Here is an 11,451-nt window from a genome sequence, read left to right on the forward strand (position 1 = left end):
CCCTCACGCACGGCTCTCGGGGTTCTTTGCCCCGGTCCTGTTCCGAGCCCTGAATCCTTCCCTGGAGACCACAAGTGGTTTTTCTGTCGTGGAGCTGAGGGGATGGTTCTTTAAACCGAGCCAGCGAAGCGGCTGCGGCTCCGGCCTCCGCCTCTCCCAGGGACAGACAAACCCCGGAGAAGCAGCGGGCAAGCGCTGTTGGGTCAGGCCGGAACCCTGCCCCAGCGTCACGGGTGCCCTAAAGACAGAGAAAGCTGCAGTGGTGCTGGAGCAAACCGCTTTGCCAGCCCTTTCTTCACGGTGAACTGCGGTGTGAAACAAACGGGCGCTGTTCTCACGCAGAGCAGACCTTCCCCCTCCTCTCCTGGGGGAGCACGGCAAAGGAACAGGCCACGAACCCCTGCCCGGGCTGATGGCTTCACTCAGCCTTGAAACGGTAAAACTGGGGCTTGTTTTGCAGCTCGGGATTGTGCTCTGACTGCTGCGGGAAGGAACGTGACACGTCTGCGAGACAAGTAACGCCCTTCGTGCGGTGGGATTTTCTCATTCTCTGCAGTTCAAGCACCTCGGGCTCGCTGCAGGGAAGCACCAATCCCACTACCAGCCACTCCTCCCAAGGAACTACGAGGTAACGATCTGCCCTGGAATGCATTTGGGGAACTTCCTGCAGCCAGGAATTCCTCAAGCATCTTTCTTAGGTGGTGTCATTCTTTTCCCCTCAAGGAGTGGGATGAAGAAGGCCTTGAATGCCAGCAGGGGTGACAGATTTAACCATTTACTGACCTTTTTGCCCAAGTGTTTCTGTTTGGGGTTTTGTTTCTCCTGGTGGGATCAGGAGGTCTTACTTACTATACATTAATATGAAGCATCTCCAGTGTCTGCACGAGTCCAGTTTCTTCAGAGTAATCACTGGGTAGCTGGTGCTTTTACATGTCTTTAACAGCTGCACTCAAACTAGATGCCCTTCCCCAGGAAAAGAAGTTGGCCTCTTACTAGGTGAATGAAGTATCTTGACCTCTAAAGTAAGGTTTGGGTTTGGTGTTTTGTTCTGGGGTTTTTTAATGTATCTCTGAAAAAAGGCAAGACAAGAAAGGAACAGTTTTTTATTAGGCAAATGATGGTGGTTCCCAGGAGCCACTGCACTGCTGCAGGTTCTGACAGCTTGTCCCTGATTTGTGCGCCAAGACTTGAAGCTCTTTGGGCAGGAATGATTCTCTCCATTAACCATAATAAATCCCCCTAAAAATCCACCTTTTCTCTGCAGAAAAAATGCTGAGGAGTGTGAAAGGACTTCTCTCCCGTCCTCTAAAGGTAAGCCCTGCAATGGTGTGATGCTGCTTCCAGTGCTTCAGCTGTCCTGTGCACTGGAGTGACAATTTACAACTGGCAGAAGCGAGATGCTGCTTTACATTTGTCATCTAAAGTCCTGCTGCCTCCCACAAGTGTAAACTCCCACTGTAGGCAAAGGAAGGAGAGACAGCTTGTGTGTGTTAGTCCCTCTACACTTCTCCCTGTTGGCTGGAGAGAAGACATGAAGAGGGAGCTGGCTTAAGACACTTGTTAGAAGGTTAAAGTCTGGCATTCTGCAATGTCCGGAATGCTGCAGTGCCACATCTGAGCTGCCAAGTGCCTCAGAAAACAGAGAATCCACTCGCTCTGCGCTGCTGGGAAGGACAAAGGGAGAAGCCCATCCCACAGAACAGATCCCCCAGCCTTGCACAAAGGCTGTTGCTGGTGGGAAGATCATTTTGCATCAGGTGGGTGTAGTAATATCAGCTCTGCCACAGCAGTACAGCAGCAGCGTGTTATCAGGAAAGCTTCCTTATACTATAAACAGCACAATGAGTTTAATGGTGCAGATCTGGAATGACTTCACAGGGGTAAAGACTCTCAGTTGGTGTGTTTGCTCTTGTCTTCTCAATGCTTTTTCACTAGCACATCCTGACATGCAGCCATTCAAGAGGATGGCTGTGTAACTGCTGCTTCCCGGAGAGGAGATTCTGGCTGTACCGCACTTATGATGGCAGCCTTGATGAAATAAACAGCCTTTCCTAGGGACTAAAATCTGTGGAAACATGTAGGAACAGCTCCACCTCATGGCACATGACTTTGTGATTAATCTGCACGTACCACGTGATGGTTTGCTGCCATTTCAGGGATCCGAGTTACACTACTCTGTCCCTTGGCAGATGCAAACTTACTGTAAAGCCCAGTCCACAGCGCTGGGAAAACAGCATCCACAGGTGATGTGAACACCTGGGAACCCTCTCTCCACGTCAGGATTTACTGCACAGCTCTGCAGTGAGCCAGGAGGGTGTATGGGTGGCTCTGGCACTGCCCACGAAGCCAAGGGGACCACTGATAAGCCACTGCCTTTTGTTCAGGAGGAGGGACCCAGTGGCACGTTGCTGCTGTAAAGTCAGAGTAGATGATGCATGAGCAGCGTGAGTAACCAACTCGCTATGAGTAGCGTTGTATTCACTATTGTAGGAGCTTGTGTTGATTTTGTAGCACTTCAGAGAGTTAGGAAAGGATGACATGTCTCCAAGTGCTTCGAAGCTGCTTCTACAGCCCAGCACAAGCTACATTCCACAAGGGGAAAGTTCCAAAGCGCTCAAGGCTACACAGTGATTCTGAGGAAGACTTATCATGCTAAGGTTCAAAGAAGTGATGCTCTAAACCAGCATCCTTGCAGGAGAAGGACGTAGTAAGATGGGATATGTTCTGCTGATAGAAAAATAGGAATTCCATGTACTTGGCTGCAGGAAGAGAGGACTGGACTTGAAGACAAAGTCCTTCTCTAGGCACACCTAAACTGAACACACAGAGCAAGAGGTAAATCCTTGCCTGGTTTTCATCCACTGCTGCACAGGTCAGGATTTGCATGGGTCTCCTGAGAAAGGATGTCCCCAGAGCAGGGAGCTTGCCTTTTAAGTGAGCAAAGCTCCTAGCCTCGAGATGTTCACTTGAGAGGGAGGCAGTGTGGAATGTTCAAAGGAAATGAGAGGGACCATGATTCCAGGTGAACAGGAGACAAGAGCTGCATGCTCCAGTTGCTCCTGTATTACATTATCATCTCGGTGCCTTGCTCTAGGCTGTAAATGAAGACACTGCTGTGGATTTGAACCGAACACAGCCAAGCAGGACATCCTAAACTGATGGCTTGGATTTGAGGAAAAGACCTTGTGCGAACAAAAGAAATACGTGGAGACAAAACTACCTACCTGCAGTTAGATAGGTATCTAGTCCTGAGCCCAAACCCACTGAATTCCCTCCCTAAAAGGAGAAGAGTGTTGAAATGCTGATTCAGGAGCCCATTGTGGGTTTGGGATGTGGGGTAATCCAACATTACACTTGCTTCTTGTGGCTTTCAAATGACCCCCTGAGGAAAAGTGGGATGACAGCAGAATTGCATCATGCCAGGGAGAACTGAACCAGCTGCTCCTGTCTCTAAACTTTAGTTTATGGCTACTCTCATCTCTGCACACAGACAAAATAGGAAACTACTTGCTCTGTTTACAGCTGGAGCCTGCAACTGTTCCAGTCAGTAACAGGAAGGGTGACTTCCAGTTTTGCTTTGGTCACAGCCTCTGCTTGGAGGATACACTGGTTTAGTCACTGACAAACGCTTCTGTTTTCTTTCACCACAACATCACGAAATGCTTGTCCTTCTCCTCCTCACTTTCTTGCCTGGTTTGGCCCAAGCTTTACAGGCATCCTTCAGCCGTCTCTCTATGGAAAAAAGAACTAATCAGCTCAGCTGTCCCTTTCTCAGCCTTGTCTGTGTTATAATGAAAGAGTCTGTATGCAGGGGCACAGTCAGGAAAATCAGTGGAGGGAATGTCATTATAAATACCAAATAGCGGGTAGCACTGCACTAATCTCAACCACTGACATGAGTCTGGGTTACTAGACAGCTGGAATTTCAAGGTCCTGGCTTCAGGGTAGGCAGAAACACTGGGGGAATGGCCCAGCAATAAGATCTTAATGGTTATATCTGTGCACTTAAGCAATCTTGAGGGGGATAGAGAACTCTCCCAGGTACAGGGCTTGGCTCTCTAGATGACTTACACAGTAGCCGACTGAAGTGAATGGCAGTGATTTAGAGGCAGCCTCTCAATGTGACATGTGGCTCTACAGCATGTGCTTTCTCATGGTGAATTTACATTCTCATGATGAGGTTTTATTCTCATTGCAGAGAAGTGTTACATCTTGCATGCTCCCCTCAGCCATCCCAATGTGCACGCAATGAGCGTACAACCCAAACCACCAGCTGGGTTCCTCTGACTGCTCAGAAGTTTGCTGTCTGTTTGCCTTTTCCTCTCCTTAGCTGGACCATGGCTGTGCCCTCCACACGGCAGCCAGGGACTGCTCAAGTGCTGCTGCCAGCCAGGATGTCCAAGCCCCAGCACCCACACCAAGGGAAGTTTTCTACACCAGCGAGAACAACCCGGTGAGTTCCTGCCACAACTGTCGCTGTCAGACAGCAAGTGCCTGGGCCCTGCTGCAGCCAGGGGTGCTCACTGGGCTTGTGTGCATCTAGTGAAGATAAGGGACTACACGGGTTTCATACCAGGCGTCTGGAGCAGCCCCAGCCCGAAGCACACAGGCCGTGGCTGTGCACTGCACCTGCCTGGGTTTAAACAACACAGGGCCGGTCCTCTGCCTGAAAGCTCCTGGGAACAAGTATTGATTCCTCCTCTCCAGCTGCACAGAGGAGATAGGCTGCGTGTTGTAGAAGCTCAGATGTGGCTTAGTTTGTGATCAGGCACCATTAATTTCAACTCCAGGGTTATTCTTCCCTGACCAACCTCCCCAAATTGGCTATGAAGGGGGGTAAAAAACACACCCCAGATGACCTCAGCACAGCTCTCCAGCATCACAATTCCAGCCTCACACTCTCTGTCTCAAGCACAAAATGAAGTGGAATAAATGACTGGAATAAGCCTTTGAGGTGCTTTGCTGCTGCCTCTGTAATTGGAGTCTTTCAATACTGATTCCTCTGGGGTCTCTATGGAAACAGCAGCATGCAGATGATCTCACTCACGTGATGCGAGTGTCTCTATAGATTGCACAGAAGAGTCCAGATGGCAAGGATTGTCCCCACTGTCCTGTGCCTACCATTTAGGTTGCCAGGCAACTGGCTTTGGCATTCTGGCTTCATGGGCCTGATGTCTGGCGACAGCTACCATTGCTTATTCATGTGTCAGGTCAGTGTTCCTCGGACCTGCTGTGCCACACACCGTGTACTGAGCAGAGGGGCTCTGCTGGCTCCCTGCAGCAGCACCCGTGCCTCTGTGTAAAGCCCCACTAAAAATGGGTCAAGGTGAGCAGATGAAAACTAAGACTTAGCTTTTCTCCACCTTCCCATTAGCAAAAGTGACTAAACGTGAGGATAAAGGTACTGACCCACTTTACAGAGGTAGGAGCTGAAGAGCGAAGGAATTTGCCAAGGTTATGCAGCAAGTCAGTGATGAAGCAGAACGAAAATGGTCTCTGGAGCACTGCTCTTCTGCTCAAGTCCATGGGTAGCACTGCCATGAAAAGCACAAGTGCTGTTAGTCTGTGTCCAACACGTGCAGGAAAGCTCCAGGGAGTCCAGCCCAGAGAGTGAAATACAGCTCTGCCTGTGAAAAGATTGGCATCTCTAGTAATAGGTCTCCTCTTTAGCCTATGTCCAAGTAACATCTTACAGCAGAGGAGCTACTGCCCAGCAGGTTTTCAACATTTTCTTCCTGTTGCTAAGATTTACTGACCAGTAAACACCACACTGGCCACTTAAGCACCGTAGAGAGCAACTTGCTGAAGTTACCAAATGGTTTCTTACTATAAATAGTCTGGCAGACCTGTGGGTACCTCGACTCCTGCAGCTGTACCAAGGTGAACATACAGGCCAGGACACACTGACCTGGCCTGGGAGTACCTGTCCTCAGTAAAGCATGGAACAGGGGTGGCATTAGCATGGACTTTTCGGAGTGGAGGGGGCAGAAGATAAGAGACCAGGCGTGCTGCACGCTGAAAGCCTCATCTGAAGAAAGGGACGTAGCAGGAATCCTGGGCTAGAGAATTCAGGGGTCTGCAACAGAGCTGCGGATGTGAAAAGTCCTTCAAGGAGCTGGGAAAAGCCAAATACTGATGGCAAAGGCAGTCGGCAGAGCTGCTCACATGGTTCCCTGTGAGGAATGCAGCAGAGCTCAGCACAACGTGGTTTTCCCCCTTCATTCTGGTCAGACCATTCATCAGGCAGTGTGAGCCCCCAAGCCCAGAGCAGAACTGTCTCCTCTGTTCTGGCCTCAGTAAATTAAGCCTTGGGTCCACAGCAAAGCTAATAGGGAACACAAGGGAAGTGTGGCTCAACCCCCAGCTCTGGTAAAGCTGGCAGAAATCATGAGTGCTGCTTTTCCTTTCTAAATAGGAAAGAAACCTATTCCTGGATCATTATTATGCAAAATGGAGAAAAGAAGGAAGTTGTTAGAGTCTGGTTCCATCTCAACCAAAATGGAAGCAAGAGATTGGCATGCACAAGAACAAAGAGGAGGATCTTTTAACATGACATTAGCTCCAGAGCTTGGCACAAACCTGCTAAAAAAGGCAGGCCCAGCTTGGCACAGGAGTTGCTGCAAGTCACACAGGTAGTGCTGAGAACAGTGTCTGTAAATACTGCCTTTACTGCACAAGGCTCAAAACTGATGACTAGACCAAGAGCAAATAAGTGCTTTTGCAAGTACTGCATGGTAGATAAGTAGAATAATGAAACCATTGCTGCGTAACAAGGCGTGAGATGGGTGCTGAACTCTCAGGTACCAGTATCAACTGCTTCTTTGTGTGCATAGTCAGAGATCTTAAAGTAGTCACTGTAAATAAACACAGAATGATGCTGGTCTGCTGGAGGAGTCATACTGACCACGTGTGTCCCAGCAAGAGACTTGAACTGACTGCCCTGGAAAACAGGTTGTGAGTTCTTAAGCAAGAAGTACCAGTTCTCAAGGCAAATGGTGAGTTAGGAATTGCTCTTGAGAGATGGCAAAGAACAAAACAGAAAGCAAGTCGGTCAGAGGCTTAAGGAAAGTCAATCTGAATCCAGCAGGTAACTCCAGCAGGAACCCCAGTGCTGGTAGGGTGTTGTGGTGAGCAGAAGTACAAGTGGACTAATAAAAGATGAGAGAAATTCATGAAGCTTAAGGCCCTGGTGCCTGAAACACAACGGTTCATATGTCAGCTCAGGGAAGCCCATTATTGTTTATTGCCAGGCAGGGTCCTTTCTGCCATTAGTGACCTGGTACTGCAGTCCCCTGTACTTTAACACAGTGGTAGTTCTGGCCCTAAGGAGACACCTGCTTTGAGTGTTCCCTCCCTGTTTGGTTCTCCCAGGCCTCCTGGATCCAGAAGAGAGACCTCAGACTCTCCCAAGTGTTACAGTTTGCATTTTACCTTCCCAGGCCAACCACGGAGAGCAGCACGAGGGGCGTCACTACAGCATTCCACTGGAGGAGGTCAGAGCTGTGTTCCCACACGGGCTGCCCTATCGCTTCCAGCAGCAGGTATTGCCTTGGAGCAGGTTTGTGGGAGTGGACGGGGAGGTGGGAAGAACCAGACCCATCTGTGGTTGGGATGCTTCCTGTTGGAGTAAGAGAGAGTGAGGTGCTGCAAGAACACAATTAACCTGGTCCTTACTGTCATTTTCTACATGTGAGATAGGAGTCAGCCTAACCAGAATAGTGGCAGAAGGGTTGGGGGATTCCACCTTGGAATCACAGAACGCTCACTTGGCCTCACCTCCATCTCTGGAAACGTGATGGATCAGCTAAGCCTGGAAATCACTGCCAGGCACACAAAGACAGTGAAGTCCGTGCGGTTGTCAGCACGGCTTCACCAAGGGCAAGTCATGCTCGACCAACCTGATCCACTGCTGTGGTGACTGGTGTAGGAATGAGGGGACAGCAGTGGACGTTCAGAGCCCGCACAGCCCCAGAGGTGGGGTCGTGCCAGGAAGAGCTGTAGTGTACCAGCACGTGGCTTCTGGTTCACAGTCTCTTCCTTTTCTCAGATTAAGACCTTCAACGAAGCCTTCCTCATGGTGCGAAAACCAGCTCTGGAACTCTTCACCTACCTGAAGAGCTCCAACTTTGCACACCCAGCTGTCAGATACGTGATCTGTATCTTTTACCACTTACACGAGAGTAGAATGCAAGTTAAATATGAGCAGGTGAGTTCACCCACATGAGGGTGACGCTTCAGCCTATGCCGACCACTGGAGGTTAGTCTTCAGGAGGTGGTTCTGCCACGTCTGTGTGGTCAGCAGAGGTAGTCTGAGAAGCTAATGGAGTTTCTATACTTCTAAACCTGATTTGGCTTATGGCACAGATGTGCAAACAGGCTGTCAGCACAACCAAGAGCATGGGGAGCATCAGCTCTGAGGAACTGGGGATATATGGAAAGAAGGAACTCCTGAGGCTAGATGTCGAGCTGAACAAAAGCAGGATGCAATGCCATCCTTGCTTTGATGGCCCTTGAGCTTCCTTATACCTTATCCAGTCAGGTATACACTGAAGTGGTTTTTCAGAGCCTTTCCTTGACAGTTCATGTTGGAGATGGTGAGAAGGGAACAGGGAAAACCATGACCCTGTGCCACGTGATTCACTACTGCACAAGGCAAGGCTGGCTGGTGCTGCACATCCCGGATGGTAAGAACACTGCTTCTGTCGTGTTACTACATCAAATACACACGGGCTGTGGGAGATGCTGCTGCAAGAGAAAGGTGCAGGCTTGGCCATAGCAAATGACTGTGTCTCTGTAGTGGAGAAGGCTTCTAAAGCACAAACCTCTCCAAATAAAGTAGAACAGAATGACAGTTACTTTCACATGCTCTCACATGCTTATCATCAGCCTTTGTGCACTGGTAGTGAGCGTGACAAGATGACATACTGTGTGTGGGTCTGTGTAGCCTCTTCTGCTCTCGGGGGAGAGTCTTCTCTGTTAAGGATGGTGGGATTTTCTTCCCAGTGTAGCAGAATAAGAGCTACAAACACCCCCCCACACCTCCCCTCCCCAACTCGTACCATTCTTTTGACTAAAAAGAAAAGCAACTGGTTTATTTTGCTTTCAGCTCATCTCTGGGTGAAGAACTGCAGGGAGCTGCTGCAGTCTTCCTACAAGAAAGAACGTCTTGATCAGCCTCTGCAAGCATCCTCCTGGCTCAAGAACTTCAAAACCTCCAATGAGCGCTTCCTAAAAGAGGTTTGTAGAGCCTGGCAAGTTGTCTTGGTTGGTAGCTAAGAACTACCCACTGGCTTATCTCTTGCCACCCAGCCTTGCCAAAGCTGCCTTTGCACTATGGAGTTCCCGATCTAATTGTAGTTCTTTTGCTGCAGATAAAAACACAGAGAAAATACGTGTGGGGCAAACGAGAATGCACAGAGGAGGGCAGACCACTGGGTGAAGTGGTGGAGCAGGTAAGGAGTAACAGCTGATAACAACTGCTTCTGGCTTTGTCTCACCTGCTTTGGAAGATCCCATCACTGTGTATGTGGAACAAATTGCTTCTAAAGATCTTGCTAATATAAGCCCCAGGAAATGGCATTTCCCTGTCAACAGGGTGGCTACAGAAAACATTGTAGATGTGGTGGAATTTGTACAGAGAACTTGGAAGTTCCGATGTCTTTGATCATAGAAGCACAGACTGGCTTGGAAAGGACCTGAAACTCCTTAGTTCCAACCCCCTGCCATGGGCAGGGACACCTCACACTAGACCACGTCACCCAAGGCTCTGTCCAACCTGGCCTTGAACACTGCCAGGGATGGAGCATCTACCACTTCTTTGATGCTCAGTCCCTTAGATCAGATTGCTCCTTTGAAAGGAGTGAGCAGCCTGGCTTCTGTTTCGCCTTCCTTCCCCCTTAGGAAGGGCAGAGTGCTCAGAGCCACCAGTGTTCTGTGGGAACACAAAACCCAGCCTGAATTTTGTGCCTTCTCTCCCTGGCAGGGTTTAGCTCGTGTGAGAAGCGCCAGCGATGCTGTAGGGGTTGTGCTGAAGGAGCTGAAGCAGCAATGTCACCTCGGCTCCTTCAGGCTGCTCGTGGCGGTGGACGGCGTCAACGCGCTCTGGGGACGGACGACGTTGAAGAAGGAAGACAAAAGCCCTGTAAGAAGTGATCTTTCTGCATTCCCACTGAGGGGAGAGCAGGGGAGGGCTGGTCATTTGTACCTTCCAGAGTACTCCCTGGGAGACGTACACTCGGCTTTGCCGGCGTGGGGGGACCTGCACAACCTCGTGCCTTAGATCGTTCTTACTGCAGGAAGTTCTCTCAGCAAGAGGAAAGTGCAGAAACACCTTGTTACAGCAGGGGAGGGTCGGGCATTTCCCTGGGAACATCACTAAGGCTGAGTGCGAAGTAAAAGCAAGTCACAAAGTGCTCCTGAAGGCTGCAAATGATCCTTCCAGTGTGATTGCTGGCAAAAACAAGTGACCCCGACACTGTTCACCAGGTCTCTCCAGAGGAGCTGACACTTGTGTACAATCTGAGGAAGATGATGATGAATGACTGGGTGAGTTCCAATCTCTATCTTTTGGGGGTGTTCTCCTCAGCAATTAAAGGTACATGCCAATAACATCAGACTCTGCTAATCCCAGACTGGGTTGGGTTGAAGGGACCTTAAAGCTCCTCCAGCTCCAACCCCTGCCCCGGGCAGGGACACCTTCCACTAGAGCAGGTTGCTCCAAGCCCCTGTGTCCAACCTGGCCTTGAACACTGCCAGGGATGGGGCAGCCACAGCTTCTCTGGGCACCCTGTGCCAGCGCCTCAGCACCCTCACAGGGAAGAGCTTCTGCCTCAGAGCTCATCTCAGTCTCCCCTCTGGCAGGTTCAAGCCATTCCCCTTGTCCTGTCCCCACATCCCTTGTCCAACGCCCCTCTCCAGGTTTCCTGGAGCCCCTTTAAGTTTGGAAGCCCCACAACTGCTTCACAAATACTATGCTTGCAGCTCAAAGAGATTCTAACCTGCCTTTTAGACCGGAGGTGCCGTAGTGACAACCCTCAGCCAGACTGGCTCGCTCTTCAGACCCAGCTTGGCCTATTTGCCCCAGGAGCTGCTGGGGAAGGTGAGCCCCGGCCTCTCCTGGTTGTTTTTGCCCCCTTCACGTCGGGAAGCAGACACTAAACCCGGGCTGGGGAAGCGCGCTCGGCGCGGGGGGCGCTGCCTGTGCTGCAGCTTCAACCTTCCCCACTCACAAACCTCTTCCTTATCCCTGGGACTGACTCTTGGAGCGGGGCTGGGCCGGGTGCCCCCCTCCGAGGGTCCCGCTCCAACCCTCAGCGTTGCTTCCCAGGAGGGCTTCGATGCTCTGGACCCCTTCGTCCCCATCCCCGTCCCCAACTACAGCCCGAGGGAGTTCGAGAGCTGTTACCGGTACTACCTGGACCGCAAGTGGCTGCAGCATGAGAACGGTGAGCG

General features: G+C 50.5%; 1 protein-coding gene across 1 annotated transcript; it reads left to right on the forward strand.

Annotated features, from left to right (window-relative positions):
- Window positions 1-1,269: 1,269 nt before the first annotated feature.
- Window positions 1,270-11,444, forward strand: DAP3 (death associated protein 3; the record flags this gene model as incomplete). Its single annotated transcript, XM_010010500.1, has 11 exons — window positions 1,270-1,311; window positions 4,331-4,453; window positions 7,440-7,541; window positions 8,048-8,156; window positions 8,592-8,684; window positions 9,107-9,237; window positions 9,372-9,452; window positions 9,983-10,141; window positions 10,486-10,545; window positions 11,009-11,098; window positions 11,327-11,444. Coding segments are annotated over exons 1-11 (1,108 nt in total), but the record flags the coding sequence as incomplete, so codon positions are not given.
- Between the last annotated feature and the right edge of the window lie 7 nt (window positions 11,445-11,451).

This window comes from Nestor notabilis, unplaced genomic scaffold (genome assembly GCF_000696875.1).
Source record: "Nestor notabilis isolate BGI_N333 unplaced genomic scaffold, ASM69687v1 Scaffold20732, whole genome shotgun sequence".
In the NCBI taxonomy this organism is placed as follows: domain Eukaryota; kingdom Metazoa; phylum Chordata; class Aves; order Psittaciformes; family Psittacidae; genus Nestor; species Nestor notabilis.